This window comes from Halichoeres trimaculatus, unplaced genomic scaffold (genome assembly GCF_033239565.1).
Source record: "Halichoeres trimaculatus isolate MK-OKI-2021-1 unplaced genomic scaffold, fHalTri1.1 fHalTri1_scaffold_10, whole genome shotgun sequence".
Lineage (NCBI taxonomy): Eukaryota > Metazoa > Chordata > Actinopteri > Labriformes > Labridae > Halichoeres > Halichoeres trimaculatus.
In genome coordinates, this window is record NW_027437187.1 from 29239889 (window position 1) to 29259603 (window position 19715).

Consider the following 19715-nt stretch of genomic DNA (forward strand, 5'->3'; position numbering starts at 1 on the left):
GCAGAAGGCCTGTGCTATGCAGAGCTAGAAGGTAGATAACTGTAGCAACTTGTTTCACCAACAACTCTGCCGACAACTTGAAAGATGATTCCTCACTTATTTGCTGCTGAGGGTTTACACTTAGTTCTTAGAGTTCAAGATTTACTCACCACACATATACACATTTATAATCCCGTAAAATATTTACAGTGCAGAAAATTTAAATTGCTTCAGTATTTCAGTTTGGTTTGCAACATTAGAAAAGCCTGAAGTTGCAAAGTGTCATTCTCATATTAGAAAATAGAGGATGTTGAATTTATACTGGTATCAGATTGGATCGGTATTACCTGACGCTAAAGCCCAGGAATCAATATTGGCATGAAGGCTTAAAACGTTGGCCTGGCTGTGGCTGCAACAAACAACTCAGCAAACTTTTTGTAACATGTCACTATTTAAAAATTGTTCTGCAAAGCCACAGTAGTTCAGCATTCACTTTCACTCAACATATCTCACCCGTAAACTGTAAAAAAAATGGACACCAGGTCGCCGCAGAAACTGCTCCCCCTGGTGACTGGCTGCAGTATTGTTCAAAAAATCTGGCTCGCTAGTTGTTCCAGATGAGCTTTAAAAACTTTAAACTTTAAAAGATAAATTCACCTCATAGAAATGTTTCTCACATCCAATTGTTGCGGTGATTTGAAGATATCATTTAGCTGTCTTGTATTGAAGTCCTCTTTTTTCTGAAAAGTTTCGTTTTCATTAGTTATAAGAGGTTAAAACTGAGGCTTTTAACGTTTAACGATGATTGGCAGCTGCTGTTCTTGTGTATTTTTCTTCGAGGATTGTAAAATATGTCGGGAGGTAGAGTCACAAAGTGATTAGACTCTCAGAGGAAAAAATTTATATCATTTTTGTCCCTCACAGTCTTAACTGCGCAGACTCTGGCTGCATAACTGCTGCCAATGGCTGCACCTGTGATGGTGGTAATTTGGCTACAAAACCGTAAATGGCGGAGCAACGCTGTCCACTCAATATACAATCTATGGTCTCACCCCTTGCAGGAGACTTTTACATCACAGTAAAGCTCGTTCAGTGACAGGCTTCTTCACCCACGGTGTCTTACTGAGAGTAACTGCAGGTCTTTCTTCCAGCCGTGGTCAAACGTATAATCAGACTTTATATCACCAGTAAACTTTGGTCCTAATAATGCTGAAACCCTATAACTCAGCTGTATTCTTACTGTAATTTAGAATATCTATAATGTCTTGCTGCTGAAATTCTGTAAATTTCCCATTGTGAGACGACTTAAAGGTCTCATCTTATCTTATCTATTCATTTATTTGGAAAAATAAGTCTTTATCTTCCATGTTTTGCCAAAGCTGGGTGTTGCATCCAGTCAGTTGCCTTCATTACTGCATTGCAGTTATTGGGATGCTGTGCTGTCACGTGATCCAGCACTTTGCCACCACTGGTACCACCCTATTTTTGGCCTTACCCAAGACATACAGCTCACTGCTTTTTTTTTTTCAAACACCCCCATCAGTTCTCCCCACATAAAAACATTATTCCACCTGGGGTCCATAAAAAGTAAATGAGACAAAGCACACAATAAAAAACACACAACATAGTAAATGGCATCTGTTGGTTTAATCACTGCTGGATGAAGGAAAGGGTGTTTTGACTTTGCGCTGCTTTTAATTTGGATCGTCATCACTGACATTTAGGTGTTCATGCTGTAAATAAACATCTTTCATCTGTGGGCTGTAGTCTCAATTATGATTATGCCACCATCACTGGAAAGTGAAATCTCAGAATGCTAATAAATCATCATATCACACTAAATCTCCTTTGCTAGCCTGTAAAGGCCATTTATGTTCCAGGAAAGATGAAATCCTATAGTCATGCATTATTCTGCCTCTGTAGCCAAGCTGCTTGCTTCAAGGTGTTTCAGTGAGAAAGCTCTGATATCCCCCTCTGTTGCCAACTGTCCAACACAAAACAGATAAAATTAGCAATTAGATGAGCAACAAGCTGCTGAACATCGAGGGGCAGTTATCAGTAGTGGGGCCAGAGATTTCCCAAAAGGGGGGAGATGCCAAACTCAGAGACAGAAGAAGGATAAATATTGGACTGAGTGAAACAGGACTCCAGGTACAACAACACATTTATATGGTAATACCTGCTGTGTTTACAGCTCAGCAGGCGAAGAAGTAGTCTGTAAATTCTGTTAAGAAAGAGACAGAGGAAGGCAAAAACACTTCTTCTTGAAAAGTCACTGAGAGATTATCTCTTCACTTCTTTCATGCATACTCAGCACATAGAGCAAACCCAACACACCCCTAATGTGAAATCCATTTATTTGATTGTTTCTCTTCTTCTGTTTTTTTTTTTTCATTCCAGGTGGTGATGGCTGTGGCTCAGCTGTATTTCCATCTCGCTCCTAAAGTAGAGGTGGGAGTCATCGCTAAGGCCCTTGTGCGTCTTCTGAGGAGCCACAGGTGAGCAGTCGAGGCTCACATTTGTAATAAATTGCCTTTTCATAACTCATTGCCACAGAAAAGCATTCCAAAAATGAATCTCTGTGTATTTAAACAGGCAGCATGAGCCTTTTCAAACTGTTAATGTAGCTGGGAATCAAGCTGAGGGTGAAAGTAATACGAATTTTACTTGTAAAGAGACAGAAAAACAAAGCTGTATTTGATAAGAGAAAGTCATAACAACCATGGAACTCAGCAAAGTGGAAAACAGAAAAACCAAGTGAGGGTAGTAAAATAAATCTCTCCAGCCCTGGAGCAGAGAGTGAAATTAAACAGGGAGCTGAGTGAGACTGAGGTAAACATGAAAGCATAAAGCATGAGGAGTGATGGTGGCACATCTGTGGCCTCCCGGCTGTTTGTCCTGAAAACTGTCAGCTTCTTATTGAACAAGTGCCCTGGTGGCTCTGGGTGTGTTTGTAATGGGATCATCATTCAGCAGTGACCAAACAGCAGCAGCTCTCTGTGGGGGATTTGGCAGAAATTCATTGTACTGTACGATATGCTTCATCGGGCCTAATTATTAACGTGGAGTCAGCAGTGACTCAGCTGGAGTCACAACAGCGGAGTAAAAATGAAATAATAATGAGCAGAATGAAGTGACTCCTTTCTTTTAAACCATTTTGTAATGGAGAACATTTACAAACAAAGCTCAACAAATTTACACAGATTCATTTTGCTGATTGAGTCACAAAAAGGTGTAAAAATACTATTAACAGCTTTTATGATCTGGGGAAATCCAAAGCAAAGTATCAAATACTAAATTTAGGCGTTGTTGTTTGAATGAGAAGGTTTTCCTTAATAAGCCACTGACTGCATCTTTGTGTTTTTAGTGCCAAGGTATGCCCAAAATAATCTGTGGGCTTGATGTGTTGTCTTTTCCAAAAGATACATTTTACTTACCATTAAAACAGCAATGATCCTTTACGGCTTGTGTTTTTTCAAAGTGAGCGCTCAGTGGAAAGCTTGGTGACTCCTCAATTGGTTTTTGGAATATGGGTCCTCCCTTACTTCCTTACTTACTTACACATTTTTTCCATATCATTTCATTTATTTGTTTGTTCGAACAGATCAAAAAAGATAAAACAAAACAGAGATAAATAATATGCAAGATGTGTTAAAGAATAAAGCAAAACAATTAAAGCGACAACTCTAATATTGTTGTTCAACTCTAATCTAATGTTGTTCTACTCTAATCTAATGTTGTTTTTGTTTCTGCCTATTTACCGTTATAGCACTTCAGTCCGGCCACTAGCCGTTTTAAATGTACTATACAAATAAGGCTGACATTGACACCGATCAAAATCTTTGAAACAATAAGCAGAAAGCTTTGCCGGAAACAAGCAATCTGACGTAGAGACTACATGGCCCTTATTGTTTCAGAGGAGAATTGCAGAGTGATGCAGACACATCAGCCCAGAAGTGCGTTGTGCACGTGAAAAAAAACATGTTTGAGTAACTTAGTGTGATTGTTAAGTTTAACCCATGTTCCATCGACTTTATGATGTATACCACAACAAGACAGCAGGGGGAGCTCTAAAAGTTTTGGCTTCACTCTGTGGAGGCTGTTGAGTCAACCATGTTTTGAAGTAGCTTAGTGAATAAAGGATTTGTATTTTTTTAAGAGCTCAAAAGAAAAACAGAGTAGAGTAAAAACATGACAACCAGTCTTGACTTGAGTTTGTTAGACGTGCAAAGAACCACCTAGTTTTGTTCCTCTGTTGTTGTATAACCCATTGACTGGCTGTGAGAATCATTATTAATGTCTTATATAACATTGTTTTGTGTCAGAAGCAGCAAACAGTTCAGAAAGATCCAATAAACTCCCACTTTAGAGTACCAATCTGGTGCCTGTTCTCCAGTTTTAACGCCAATAAATATTTGTTTATGACCCCAGGGACTGTAGCAGACAGAATCACAAAGAGATGAAAACTTTAAGTCATTGTTTAATATAACTCTTTTTCTTTCATTAATCTCTCGTATCGCTGTTCCCTCCTGCAGTGAAGTCCAGTTTGTAGTTCTCCAAAATGTGGCAACGATGACAATCAAGAGACGGGTGAGCAAAACCTGTTTGTGAAACTGCTTTTTGAAAAGTTGACCCAGCAGCAGATTTACTGATGTTTCTACTCCTCCTGTCTTTATGTTTCACAGGGGATGTTCGAGCCGTACCTGAAGAGCTTCTACATCCGCTCCACAGACCCAACTCAGATTAAAGTCCTCAAGGTTCTTTCCTTTTCTCTTTTATTTTAGTTTGTACTCTGAAGAGAATATTGATTCTCTCAGCTCTGACGCACGGTGGTTTTACGCATAATACACTGGCAACGTCTTCTGCTTGTCTTCAATCATTTTGAATCCACTTACACAGAACTGGCTACTTTTGAAAAGCAACAATGTTGAACACTCAGTCAACAGATGATGAAACTTTGGTATGCTGAATTGTTTCCTATTGAATCACAGAGGAGCTGGTTCTTCGATTAAGATGCCAACTCGAACCATTATTTGAGAATGATTTTAAACATGATGCTTTTTTGTTTGTTAAGTTCTTATGAGTTACAGTGCTTTACAAAGAATTATTGTGGTATTATTGTTTAATCTTTTTTGTCTTCTGCAGTTGGAGGTCCTCACCAATCTGGCCAACGAGACAAACATTTCCACCATCCTCAGAGAGTTTCAGGTAGAGAGAAAAAGCACAAGATAAGCTGATAAGCTGATAAGCTGATCTCAGTTTTAAGACAACAATTTGAGTAAGAATGGATTTCCTTTGCTCTTTCCTGCAGACATACATTAAAAGCATGGATAAAGACTTTGTGGCTGCAACAATCCAAGCCATCGGCCGCTGTGCTACTAACATCGGGGAAGTGAGGGACACATGTTTGAATGGCCTGGTGCAGCTTCTGTCCAATCGAGACGGTAATATTTTGGGTGTTAAATTTACAGAGACACAAACTGGACAAATTAAAGAAAAGGAATTTATTGTTACAGGTGTCATTTGGGTAATCTTGATTGCTATAATTAGTAATTCAAGTCTGCAAAGTTGAATTTGTTTATATTTACCATCTTAAACGCAATACTACAAGAAAAAAAAAAACACCCGTTCCTAGAAGATAAGTTGATAATCTTGAAGACACAGTTCATTGTTAGTTTTTTCTTTTTTTGTGTTAAACAGAGCTGGTCGTCGCTGAGTCTGTGGTGGTCATTAAGAAGCTCCTTCAGATGCAGCCGGAGAAGCATAGTGACATCATAAAGCACATGGCAAAACTAACAGACAACATCCAGGTGTGTTTCAGTTTTAAGATTTTAACCCTTTGTTTAGCACAAAGAAGACATGTCAATGCTCAAAATCTTTGATAATCTTGATTTGACTTCTTCTAAGGTGCCAATGGCGCGAGCAAGCATCCTGTGGCTGATCGGAGAATACTGCGAGCATGTACCAAAGATCGCCCCAGATGTCCTGAGGAAGATGGCGAAGTCGTTCACTAATGAAGAAGACATCGTCAAGCTTCAAATAATCAATTTGGCTGCTAAGCTCTATCTCACCAACTCAAAACAGGTATGAACGCCATGTTTATGTTTGGTTGTATTAAATACCTCCGCCAAGGAGGTTCTGTTTTTGGGAGAGTCTGTCTGTCTGTGAACAACATAACTCATAAAGTAACAAACGGATCTGGATGAAACTTCAGGAACTGTTCAAAATGGGATAATGATGAAGTAATTTAATTTTAGAGGTGATCCGGATCACCGTCTGGATCCAGGATTTTGTAAAGGATTCTTTATCATTGTTAAAAAGAGCCGTGCTCACCATATGTGTATATAACTCCACGATAAATGGTTGGGTTTCAAGACAAGGTCAGGATAACTTCTGAAAAATGTTACAGTACGATCCAGATCCTGCCAGTATCCTGGATACTAAGATCTGAAATATGAAATATGTACTGGGTCATCATCATTTTCAACACCGTCAGGTAACAAATTATAGTACAAACCTGAAACTAACACCAAATTGTAGCAGACAGTCTGCTGAAAGGGAGTATAACATTAAAGTAGGACTTAAATGTTGCGTGACAATCACAATATGCTTGGTGGAGGTCTGTGCTCTCTGAGTGCTTTTCCAGTTAAGACTATGTTACCAGCACTTATACATAAGCTTAACATTTTATAAGTCAAAGGTCTGTAACAACCAAAATCCCACCAAATCTGTCATTACAGAGGATCTAAAAGGTTTCAATCCAAGTTAAAGTGTTCACTCTCACTGTCACTGCTCCATCGTGTGCTCTGGCTGCGTCTCAACTCTGGCAGGTTGTCGTCCTCCCAGTCAGAAACGCAAGTCTTCTGTTTTTGCTGGATGCCAGAGCAACAACGCATCAATTCACACGGAGCAGATCAAAGGGGATAGGAAGTTGTGCCTTGAACTCAAATTAAAACACCAGGTTGACTTTCAAAATAAAACAAACCATATCAAAAGCAGATTGTATTTAAATTTACTACAACCACAAACCAACATGAAGAGCAGAGCTAGGCCAGGAGTCAACAGGTTTGATGTTTCAAAGCCCAACATGAATGAGAAGAGGCTCATCATTGATTTGAAAAGCACAGGAGCTCCAGGGTCTAGCTTCTCCAGCTATCTGGCAGTCCTGCTTTGTGTTGCAATGAAAACACAGGTAGTGTGAGTTGAGTTGAGAGTCAAGCGTAAGGCTACATGCTCAGTAATTCTGCACTAGCATGCTCGTGTTTGGGAAAAAAGACTGAAATATGTTGGACAAGTTAAACATTCAGAGTGTAAAACTATTATTTCAAGCAAACATTTCGCATTCAAAGTTGTTGTACTAAAAGTCTTGAGAATACCCAGCAACTCACCAGTTTATCCCCAATACTTTGAAACACTGTGGCAACCATCCAGGAACACCATGGAAAGCCTCTTCATTACTTTTCTACTTAGCAACATCTGAACAGCTACAGAAAATGCTGACATCCCCTCAGTGACACTTCATTAGTCAACTAATTACTCAGGCAGTGTTCCCAAAGTCTCATTAACGTTGGTTTAACTTGTTGACTACAGCTGGCTTCTGTACACACACAGCTTTTTTAATCCAAGGTGTCTTTTAATTTCTTCCTAACAGACCAAACTTTTGACGCAGTATGTCCTCAACTTGGCCAAGTATGACCAGAACTATGACATCCGCGATCGAGCTCGCTTCATACGTCAGCTCATCGTACCCACTGAGAAGAGTGGAGCTCTCAGCAAGTACGCTAAGAAACTGTTCCTCGCCCTCAAACCTGCTCCAGTGCTTGAGTCTCCATTTAAAGGTACAAAACTTTCTATAATTTTTGTGTTTATAACTGCATCTGTGGGTGCATTGCACACACACACAGCCAACATTTTGCCATTTTTCAGGTGATATCAGGGCCATTTCCTCAAAATAAAGCCTGCAGCCTACTTACTTTTCCTTCTTGTCTTGTTTCAGATCGAGACCACTTCCAATTGGGTTCACTGTCCCACTTGCTGAATGCCAAGGCCGGCGGCTACCAGGAGCTGCCCGACTGGCCTGAAGCTGCCCCAGATCCCTCCGTGCGCAACGTGGAGGTGAAGGAGTCTGTGCGTGCAGTGGGAACAGTAACTTACAGAGACACAGGGGCCCTCTGGGCTCTCCAGGGGCCCCCAAAGGTGGAGGGGAGCGGCGTTTGCTCCTGCCCCAGTGCAGTGCCTCAGAGGGGCCGGACAGAGTCACCAAACCTTCACATCCGATATAACATTAACTCCAATATAACATTGATTCATTGTTCATTCAGCTCATTAGCATTAACAGCTCATTGCTAACATCCGTCCTGTTTGGCTTCCATCAGATTCTAAATGGATGCTGCTTGTAAACAACTCCCTCCTTGATAGAAGTGATGAGTCACAAAAAAGAGGATTAGAGCCTCTGTTAGAAGAAGTTCTGATTCACAGTGGAAACTTGAAGTGAACTCTTATCCTCTCTGCTGCATCTGCTTCTGTTTGGCAGCAGCTAACTCCCCCCCGTCCAGGTGATTTCTCACCAATGTTTGAGCCAATAGCACATGTGATACGAAAGGGAACAGATTTAGGAGACGGAATTCTCCACAAAAACATCAACTGTAGTCCTTGAAAATTGGATTTACACCCACAATAATATCAAAACATTTCAGATAGGAAACTATTTAGAGTCATTATGTATCCCTCGTATGTGTGATTTGCAAATTTCCAAGTAGAAACTCTGATTATTCTCCCCTAAAATCTGATCTGAGTGTGTTCAGACTAGAACACGGTGCAGAGCATCATCCCAACCCACCAGATCCCTTCCTCCCCTCCTCCATCCCATACCTCCATGTGCCATCGGTTCACCACTAACAATGTGATCTGAGACATGAAACCAAAACTTGAGTCAGTCACTTCTCTTCAAAATCAAGACCCAAATCACAGAAATACTTGATTTTTCAAGTCAAGCAGTGATCTCAAGACTTGGTTTCTTTGTCATATTTGTTGATTCTTGCTTCTTTAGTGTAGATTTTAATCCCACAGCTCAATGTTTCATACCCAGTTGTTATGTTAACTTATTGTTTACTTGTGAAGCAGATTTCAGGATGAGGCCACAGGTGCATTGCAGGAAATACTTTAACATCAATATTGGATTTTCCGAACGTACACAAGAGGCGAGCCATAAGCGACTATACCAGGAGGTTCAGCCATAATCAGTTCCATTAGTGTCGTCTGTTTTCCAGCGTTTTCAAGAGCATTTAATTAACGTCTAATTCGATCCGCAGCCTTCCAGGCAGCCAGTTATCCATCACAGTGAACGATTTTTATGCTTTTTATCCAGTGTTACTTCAGGCTCAGGCGTAACACGAAGTAATACAGCTGTGAGAAGACAACATTTTGCTCTCCATTGCTGCATTCAAAGACCCTCCCATATCTGATTGAATGTAATAGCTGTAACAAGATTTGCAGTACCATACCCCAATTTCCCCTTGGCTTGTCTTAATGGGGTCCAGAAGGACTCAAATAACATTAGCTTGTGATGAAATTATTAAATCTTGCAGATGATTATTCACTGTAAGATGAACTATTGACCTGAGGAGACAAAGATACTTTGTTTTGATCTTTGTTTATACTTTAAAACTTGGAAAATGTTTAATCTTAACAGTGGATAGGTCTTTGGTGAATCTGGTCGTAGTCTGGATCTAAAATCAATATTTTAACAATTTTTAAGAAAGCAGAGGGCTGGAAAAGCTGGATAGGCTTAGAAAATAATCAGCAATGTTTAACAAACCAAATATGTAGTTAGGAGTAAAAATCAACCTCTCTGATTTATAATCCATATGTGAGTCCCCTAAATCCCCATATATTGAGGCTGCCATCCTCAGAAGATCAGTGGATCCTCTCTGACAGGCTCTGACAGGCTCTGACTCTGCACCTCTCCACAGATAGAGGAGGTCATTACCACCGGCGAGGGGCGGATCGGCTTGCTGGGAGACTGGCGAGAGGTGCCCCCCCTCCTCCTCCTCCTTCTCGGTTTGGGAGTGCAGTGGTGTTTGTTTTCTATCTCCTCTTAAAATCTCTTTCTGGTTGTTATCATGCAGTAACTGATGGCAATCAAACTGGAAAGATAAGAGTAATGAGCTCTGAATTAGAGCAGATTAACGGAGGGTGAATATGGCAGCAGTGGAAAGGATTATTCTTCATCTTCTTTAAAGAGATAAAAATGTAGAATCTGAGTCATACAATAAGAGTTGGCGCTAAGACTTAAAGGCAAAGATGTTTCTAGAGGCAAATTACACCAGTCCACAGGATTAGAAGGCTCGGCTTGACAGGAAATCTTTCTTTTAGACTCTCAGAACAAGGTCCACCAACTTGCTTGTCCTGGAGCGTTCTACTTGCAAACAATGCTCGATCTCAGAAGGGCCAGTGATCTTATCAACCATTAGTTTGTGAAAAAATGTTCTCAAGGATTGATTTTACCACTTTGGTTGTCGTTGTCATCTTTATTCAAAGACACAAGTGATTATGAGTGGATGAGAGGAATTTGCCCTGTCTACAAATATTCTCCGAAAGACTGTATTCCCCATTTTTCCAAAAGGATCATCATGTTGTTTGAGAACATTATATCAATAAATAAGTAAGCAGCATTCAGATGATCTTTCATCCAAGTTATAAATGAATCCAAACAACCAAATAATCCAGATTTAGAAGGACCTTGTAAGTCAGACTGTGATGAGGGAGCAAAAACACTGAAAGCACTTTGAGCAAAGTGAATCAGAGGAACGACAAACAGAAAGGATGCAGCCAGTAAAAAACTTGAGGAGTCAGTAAAGAGAATAAACAAGACGGAAGCTCCTCACAAAGGAAAGTTGCTCTATTCTTTAGTACAAGAAAAACAAGCCCACTTTTTCTTACAGGACACAGTGATGTGTGAGGAATTCTAAATGAGTGTTTTTCTAGCAATAACTGAAAAACATCCTTTGTTTCTGTAAAGGAAACAACTTCATGGCTAATAGACAGATTTTCATCCAGGAGAAAACCACAGTACTTAAATGTTTGGACACATTCAGTTCCCTCATTCTTAAAAGTAAATAACCTTTTACTGTCTTCTTAGATAAGTTTGGCATTTAAAACCAGCATTAAAGTGATACTCCGGGATGGAACAAGTTGGGTCCTATCACAAGGTTTAGGGCAGAAATGACCCCTACAGCAGTGTTTTTGTGCAGCAGAAGCCCAGGGTGCTAGCACCAAACACCCCCTCCCTGCTCCTCTGCTGGTTTCCTCTGCACTTAGACGGTGCCAATTTTTACTTGACCAAAAACACAAATAAACAGACTCCCACCGAAAAAAATCTGATATTGGTCTGCATTCACGCTTTATTTAGAGAATTTTCAGAGCGTTACTTTCACACAAAAACACTGCTAAATAAGGCTCTAGTTCTCATTGTGTCTCTTCGTCCTGGCAGACTATCTGCGTTTGTTTATATCTGGCACGCCGCGCGCGTGGAGTGATACACTAAGCGGTGAGCGCCTCGTAGCCAGCTGTGGCTCTGCAGCGGAGGTAGTGCCGCTTTATGACACAATGAGAACTAGAGCGCCCTGGGCTTCTGCTGTAGGGGTAATTTCTGCCCTAAACCTTGTGATAGGACCCAACTTGTTCCATCCCGGAGGATCACTTTAAAGGCAGCTTGTGGATAGTTAATTGCACTTGAAAGGAAAGATAATGAGATGGTGCCATCTGTATAAAAATCTTTGATTTTTTTTTTTACAGAAACTATTGATATGGATGACAAATGAATAGGACCCAATATAGAGCCATGCGGGACGCCGCTTTTCATGTTCAAAAAAGTTGTAGATAAACTATCGACTGTGACATGATGTTTCCTACTGTTGGCTTTTGTATGTTTTGTCCCCTTGTGGTTCAAGGTGGTACTTCATTGGCTATACTCATTAATTTATCTTCCACTTTCAAATTTTCCTTCAACACATTTTCCAACTCCTGATTATATTATCTCATTATTCTGAGGAGTTAAGTATTTAGAGTTAAGGTTCACTCTTTGACATATACAGTCTCCTTTAAACTCCATTTACTAACATATTTTTTTAGGTTGAAGCCAACTGAGGATAATATTCTGTGTGTGTAGAATAAAGCAGGAAGTTTGAGCCTCTAGTCCTCTTTAGGTAAGGCAGAAAGCTCCAGCACAACCAGGTCATTAGAGATGTTTTGGTTTTTTAAGTTCAGTATTTTTTCTTTTCATGCACCTATCTGGTCTTGAGTGAAATTTGTGACACAACGCTCGAAGGCGTCACAAATGTTGTTGTGCTATAATGAGTGATGTGATTTTTCTTCTTCCATATCTGCTTTCCCTCCTCCTCTTCCTGTTTCACCTCTTCCACCCTCATTTAACTCATCTGAATCAATCCCACCACGACATCCTGCTTTCTCACTGATGAAGACATTTATACTAAATGCATTGTTGTGAATTTTGTTGAAGTTTCAGTTAAAGTGAACGTAAAGTTTTACTTTTTATTTCTTTATTTAAGTTTAAGTTATATTGGAGTGTATTAGTTAAAAAATGGTAAATTTAAAAGTGTGCTATGATGATATTTGGGGTTTATTTTGTCTCTGTGTTATCAAAAACTGTTCTCACACGTCTTCTTTTTAGACCCAGAAACCTTCCTGTGCCTGTTTCTCTTACTCTCCTGACGTTTTTCTAAAATCTTCCCTTCTTTTTCCTTTTCTCACCTCCATCCCAATCTTTTTCTTTTCTACATCTGCCAGGTTTTTACGCTGCTTGAAAGAGTCACAACATTAACGAGTGTGAGTCAGTTAGCGGCAAAGAGCCCAACTCCTTTAGCCTCAACACCCACATAACGGCAAAAACCCGAGTGCTTTTGACACCCCGCCTAACGTAGTCGCTGTTCTGTGCTTAGCTCAGCCAAAGCTACCTGATACACAGCACCCTCTTCCTCGGTCTCTACCATTAAAGAAGTGATTCTTTCAGCAGGATGGGAGCACCTCTGACACAGCGAGATACATTAGCAGCCCTGTGGGTTTTAAATGGGGTTTGGAGATGTCCACACTCTTTAGCTGATTGTTTTAGCTAATGAGTTTGGTCACACTAAGAGTGAGACAGATGGCCTGGTTTTTTAAAGCGTGGGAGGATGGTCACGGCTCCTCAAAGACATCACTTCTCTTAATGGAACTGCTCCCTGTATTAAAAGAAAAGCCATTTCTGCAACTGGTCATGAAGGCATCCCCTGGTGCTGACATTTATCTGTTTAAAAAAGAACAAGAAGCTCCATGCAAGCCTTCCTGTCTGTACTGAATCTGTTGTCTGACTGTCAGATCTAGAAGCAGATCTGACCGCTGGCTTTATTTGGCTGCATCACGCCCAGGCAGAGGCATTCATGGCCATGCTACTGTAATCTGCCCACGTCTCTGCTGCTGTCTGAGGGTTTTTTTTCCGACTGAGGCAGAGCTGACGGCTTACTGTTTGAACTCTGCTTCCCCTGCCAGGTGCCTGAATGGACCAAATGCAGCAGCCGAGAGAAGAGGAAGGAGAAGAAGGTGGAGAAGCCGTTTTACTCGGACTCAGAGGGCGAGTCTGGGCCAACTGAGTCTGCTGACAGTGGTAAATTTGGGAACTGCTGTCTGTGCCTATACAGTTAGAGAATCCTAGCAAAATTTATGCCAACCACAGACAAAGTTTTCTTTACTGGCATGAAAATTTTCTTTTTCTTTTTCATAAAATTTAAAAAGGCCAAAAACACCATAGTGTATATATTTCTCAACTTAAAGCTCCTGTGAGGAGGTTTTAGGTAATAAAAAGACTAAATTCACTCCAGAAGTGTAGTAGTTTACTCGTATATCTATACACTCCGAGTAAAATGAAAACTTCTCTCAGGCAAGAAAAACTTTCAGCAGGATCAACTGGACACTGATATCATCAAGCATTCTGACCTTTTCCTCCTCAGAGTCCGACTCCGCCAGCAGCTCAGAAAGTGGCAGCGGCAGCGAGGAGAGCAGGTCGGGATCAGAGAGCGAGGAAAGTGAGAGCGGCTCTGAGTCTGAGGAAGAAGAGGAGGAAGAGGAGGAGGAGGAGGATGAAAAGGACAAGAAAAAGAAAAAGAAGGAATTAAAGAAGCCTGTGCAGGAGAGCGAAAGGTACAGCATTGTTATTTATATCTACATGTTGTTAACTGTAAATGCTGGGATTAACTTGTCCTTGTACTTTTATTCTACTGATTTAACCCCATGAATTAAAATGATTTGTCTTTTCTTTCCAGTGAGCAAAGCAGTGAAGAAGAGAGGAAACATGAGAGGAAGGTAAAACCACGTAAGAGCGACACTGAGTCAGAGTCTGATGATGAGGACAGCGAGTCTGAGAGCAGCCAGTCTGAGTCTGAAGACTCTGAATCTGAGGTTGAAGTCAAAAAGAAAAAAAAGGTATCAAACATAATTTCAAATGACAAGAAATAAAAATCTTTAATTCAAGGTTGATAAAAAATACATAGAAACTAAAACTGTTTTTCTGTCATTGACTTTTGGACAAAGCTTCGCTGGTGATCCACATAAAAACCTTTTCACGTTTTCTTTCATTGCCTCCCAGGCAGCTGAGTCCAAAGCTTCCTCCAAACCCGTCAAGAAAGCGAGCAAGAAGGAGAAGAAAGAAATGTCTCTGCTCGACCTTGATGATTGTGAGTTTTTTATTCTTTGTTCTGACAGGAAAGTGCAAACTGCTGATGCAACCTCAGTTAGGCGAAGTCAGTGCACAGGGACATCATTCAGATATGCTATTAATGTTACTGAAAACCAGAGAACAAACAGCTTTTCTCTGTCGAGATAATATATACCATCTGAATCTGCTCACCTTTCATTCCCTCACCTTTCCCCCAGTTGAACCAGCTCCATCTCCTCAAGTCACGCCCGTCAACACCTTCCTCTCCAACAGCCTGGTGACAGACCTGGAGGGATTATCTTTGTCTGATGCTGTTCTCTCACCTGCAGTAAGAACATCATCTTCCTCCTTAGTGTCTGCACTCTGTTACACATTTTCAGTGAGTGTAGAGGAGAGGAAACCTGCCCTGTGTCTCAGTGGAGACTGCAGTGAGTCTGGAAGTTTGATGTCTTAAAGCCAGATGTCTCACAATCAATCAAGGACACCAGCACTTCAGCAAGTGCTTCACATCATCATTTGTTTCTCATTCAGTCTGACGTAGTGAGCCTGTTCCCTGTCTCCTGCTGTATTATCATTAAGTGATTGGAGAAACGTCTTATTTTTTTCATACTCATTCATTTGAAGTTGAGTCTCTATCAAAGGCTCTGTCAGCTCACAGAGGGTCTGTGCTGAGCTGGTTTGGACTGTTTTCGATTGTAAAATCACTGATCTTATGCACTGGAAAAAAGGAAATCTTATCAAGTATTTTTGTCTTATTTTCAGTAAAAAATGCCTTTTAAAACTTACTATGAGCCACATTCACCTGACCAGTCCAGAAAAAAGTCTTATTTCAAGTTATTTATAGACAAAAATGAGGTCTGGATTGCTTGTAACAAGCAAAAAAAAATGCCAATGAAACAAGAGCAAAGTTACTTGTATTAAGACATTATTCTTGTTCTTTTGGCATATTTATTTTATTTGTCCAAGGTAGGGATCAGCGAGTACCGATACCAGCCTTTTGTCAAGGTATCGATACTCATGAAGGCTGCAGATACCAGCAGCAGATACTCTAGGCAAGAAAATCATATGTTGAGCAAGTCCTCCTTGCCACTAGTTCCTGCTAATTGCTGGGCTTTAACACCACGGTAAATGTGCATCAGGTCTTGTTCAGACAACATGAATGAACCAGGGAGAGTAAACAGTTAAACTTGTTTTTTTTGCATTTCAGTTTACTTTAGAAATACTTAATCTCTGAACTAACTGAAAAAAAGACATTTTTCTGAACTGACCAGTTGGATGTGGCACATATCAAGTATAACAAGACAGTATATATTACAAAAAATTGCGTTTATCCATTACAGTCTATTGTAATACTTTCTATGCACCCATCATTTATAATACCTCATTTACAAGACCGTAGAAACGCTGTTTGATTGTTAGATCCCCAGTTTCCTGTCCCACTGTTTTTTTACTTGCTATTTCACAGCAAGTGTAACGCACTAAAACAAATTGTAGCTCATGTATGTTACGGAAGAATGAATGAATGTACACAAGGCCGATGTGTTTGATGCATACATACAGCCATTGTGTTCATATGGTCAGCCAGTTAATATGTGAGTACGACCGGCCTGTGTGTCAGGTGCAGCTGATGTGTCCGATACGTACATAAGGCTGATGTCTGTTGTGTACGTACGGCCAATGTTACTGGTTACTATACTGCAACTGTTACACAAGGTAAAATGGATAAATATTAGGGATTCATGGATCCAACTTTTCTGGTTACAATACTAATACTGATACCGATACCTGGGCTTTGGTATCGACCAATACCGATACTGATCTGATACCAGTGTTAAATATTAACCTACATGCCTTACTGTGGGATAAGACTGGTAATGATTTGGGTAAAAGGCGAGAAAATGAGTAGATGGAGTTACTTGATTAACATTTATTTAAACTATAAAGTATTTGAATGTTAACAGCAAAACAAAGCTTCGGAATGTACAGAAATTATATTCAATTGTAAACTTTTCACCCTGTAGACAAGTAATGCAGCAAAAGAAACAAATTAAGCACATCGTAGGTAATATTTCAAATCAAGTAGCCAAGAGCGATGGTTAAAAAAAGGGCAAAGAGCTGGTTACCTTGGCACCATGGATCGTTCCCTTCCCACCAATATCAGGATCAGTATCGGTGCATCCCTAATCATTCAATCAGTCTTTGTTTGTATAGCGCCAAATCACAACAAACGTTATCTCAAGACACTTTACAAAAACATTTACAGGTCTAGACCCATAAATGCTAATAAAATTCTGTTAGCAGAAATTCAACACCAGGACAAGATAAGGGGTTTTATCTTATCTTATTCCACCATGAGTACAGAACTTTGGCACCATTTGGCAAGTTACAATGGCAAGGAACAACTTCCCTTTAACGGGCAGAAAACTCGGACAGAACCAGACTTATGTTGGACAGACATCTGCCTCGACTGTGTTGGGGTTAGAGAGAGACAGAAAGAGGAAAGAGAGTAGGAGAGTTAAGGTAAAACCAGCGGGCCATTCCTGGCAATAATCCAAAGCCGTAGCAGCTGGAGTCTGACGAGAGCACAGCAGCAGACCGTCCACTTCACCAATCCCCAGGAACCTACAAGACAATCTCAGAGCCTCCCAGAGAGGTGTATGGTCAGTAACTATAACAGGATATTAAGACTGAAAGTTGGACTGACAGATAGAGAGGGAAACAGGAGCCCTGTGTGTCAGATCCCTAATAAATAAGTACAGCTGATGTGTGACTCCCGAAATGTTGTAACTATAGGTAACATGATTCAGCTCAGCAGACCAATCACGGGGCTTGCAGTGTTTTGAGATCTTGTTTGAGATCTTTCTAACACACTGTAATCCTTACAGCCTTTTTCAGTTTTCAGTATAAAAAGTTTTTAAATGTCTGAGACTCCATGCTGCCTGGACTCCAGACTTTGGAAACTCAATGTACTCAATAAAAATATAATATAATATAACAGGAACAAAGTTCCTATGTCTTCTAGCAAATTAAGTGGTAAAAAAATCAGCTCTTCCTGAAAAATAAGTCAGTCTTATGATCATTAACTGTGCGTCCTCTCCTCCCCCGCTTACAGACCATTGCACCCTCCAGCGCACTGAAGAGCTACGAGCTGCTGCACCGGATCACAGGGGAGGGTCTGTCAGTGGAGTACTGCTTCAGCAGACAGCCGTTCAGCCCCGATGCCAACATGGTGGCGGTGCAGATGCAGTTCACCAACAGTGCCACGTCTGAGACCAAGAACCTGCATATAGAGGACGTGAAGCTCCAGTCTGGGATGAGGGTCAAAGAGTTTCCTGAAATTGGTGAGTCAAGTGGAGTCTAATTGGTCTAATTTGATCCAAAGAAGACACAAACTTAAATGTGGAAACAAGAACAAAAAACTGCAGGTTTACTTACTCTTAGCACTCATAAGTCAAAAGTTTAATACATGAAGATCAGCTGCATTGGTGAGGTCAAGAGTTGCTGAGTTCTTAAGACCAGGAAAGTGATATTAAAGTGCAATCCATTTTCATCTTTTAAAATCAATTCTGACTTCTCTGCACAGTTTCTCTGCTCCCCTGTGATCTAAGCACATATTCAAAGACAGCCCAGTCTAGACCTTTCCCTGAACTACACATCACAAACCTCACAGTCTGCAGTACAGGACAGGTGTTTCATCTCGGATCAAAGCTGCAGAGTTTCTGACTGAAGGTTTGTGACACGTTTCAACACTGTTGTCTTTTTGTTTCTGCGTGTTGACAGAGCTGCTGCCAGCAGGCGAGACAGCCACAGCAGTGATGGGCATCGATTTCTGCGACTCAACACAGGCGGCAAACTTCCAGCTGTGGTGAGCTTTTTTATCTTTTATCCAGGATTTGTGCTCTGTGTGCGTCCATCTCCTAAGAAACTAATAAAAAAAACTGGTTACTGATTCAGAATTTCTCTTTTGTTTTGAAACACGCCTTGTTTCCATTCCAGCACACACACCAGGAAATTCTTCGTGACGATTCAGCCGCCTGTTGGGGAGTTGATGAGGCCTGTCTTCCTCACAGAGAATGAGTTTAAAAAGGAACAAGGTGAGTCACTGAAGAGAAAAGTTTAGTATTTCTGGAGCTCTTAGACAACGTTCATAGGTTTTCATTAGTTGTCTTTGGACACTAACTTTTGAAACTTATAATCATTTCAGTTCAGATTCCAGTAATTTTTTTTAAAATCAGGACTGTTTTAGTTGAAGTCAGTGTAGCTGCTGTACCTTCATAGATCAAAACTGCACTAAAGTGTGAATTTTACAACTCTTAGTTTGGGTAAAAATCACAGTGAAATGGTAGGTTGATCAGGAAGCAGCTTGCTTTTGGAACATGGCAGAAACTAAATATTGTCATTATCAGTATTTCTTTTACATTTCCACCCCATGTGGTTTCAGCTGGAACAATGTAAATATATCTATCTTTTAAATGTATCTAAAAGACAGATACATCTGTGATAAAAAAATGTATTTATTCCAGGAACTTTTTTCCAAGCATCAATTTACATGTTTTAGATTTTTGGTTTTATTATTTTTCATTCTCCATTTACAGACATAACCTTTTACAGTTTACTTTAAATTCTCACAGTTTTGCATGTTTTTTTCCTTTATTTTGACGGTAAAACTCGATCTGCCTCAAAACTTTTACTGCACAGTTGTTTCTTTTGTCAACACCTACACTTGCAGTATTTTTAAGTAGTCCAGTGTCGCATGTTGGAGATGTTTCCATTAATTATCATAGAGTGGGTTAAAATAGGAGATGACAAAAGGTTGATAAGAGATTATATTAAAGAACACACATAGTTCGGAGTCCATAGCTTACTATTACTTACTATTGTGAAAATTGAAATCTTAAGCAGACATCATTAAGCTTCTACTGCAGAAGATATAAACTGATACACACAGTGATAAACACAGTAAAGGGACCACATAGAGCAGGAATGCCAACCTGCCGATCAATCAAAAATATTGATAAACTGATGCCAA

General features: G+C 40.3%; 1 protein-coding gene across 7 annotated transcripts in view; it reads left to right on the forward strand.

Moving 5' to 3' along the window:
• The window catches only part of ap3b2 (adaptor related protein complex 3 subunit beta 2), a 51323-nt gene that overhangs the window by 24427 nt on the left and 7181 nt on the right, over positions 1-19715 (forward strand). For 2 of the 7 annotated variants that reach the window (XM_074677275.1, XM_074677271.1), the window contains exons 9-26: positions 2380-2477; positions 4515-4569; positions 4665-4736; positions 5125-5187; positions 5291-5423; positions 5680-5789; positions 5887-6063; positions 7631-7817; positions 7976-8106; positions 12787-12825; positions 13525-13639; positions 13983-14172; positions 14295-14454; positions 14618-14705; positions 14905-15014; positions 17799-18027; positions 18467-18551; positions 18683-18780. In XM_074677275.1, the coding sequence (XP_074533376.1) occupies positions 2380-2477; positions 4515-4569; positions 4665-4736; positions 5125-5187; positions 5291-5423; positions 5680-5789; positions 5887-6063; positions 7631-7817; positions 7976-8106; positions 12787-12825; positions 13525-13639; positions 13983-14172; positions 14295-14454; positions 14618-14705; positions 14905-15014; positions 17799-18027; positions 18467-18551; positions 18683-18780 (2140 nt within the window). The remainder of the gene's footprint in view (positions 1-2379; positions 2478-4514; positions 4570-4664; positions 4737-5124; positions 5188-5290; positions 5424-5679; positions 5790-5886; positions 6064-7630; positions 7818-7975; positions 8107-12786; positions 12826-13524; positions 13640-13982; positions 14173-14294; positions 14455-14617; positions 14706-14904; positions 15015-17798; positions 18028-18466; positions 18552-18682; positions 18781-19715) is intronic. The other 5 variants (XM_074677276.1, XM_074677273.1, XM_074677277.1 and 2 more) reach the window with 3 other exon arrangements.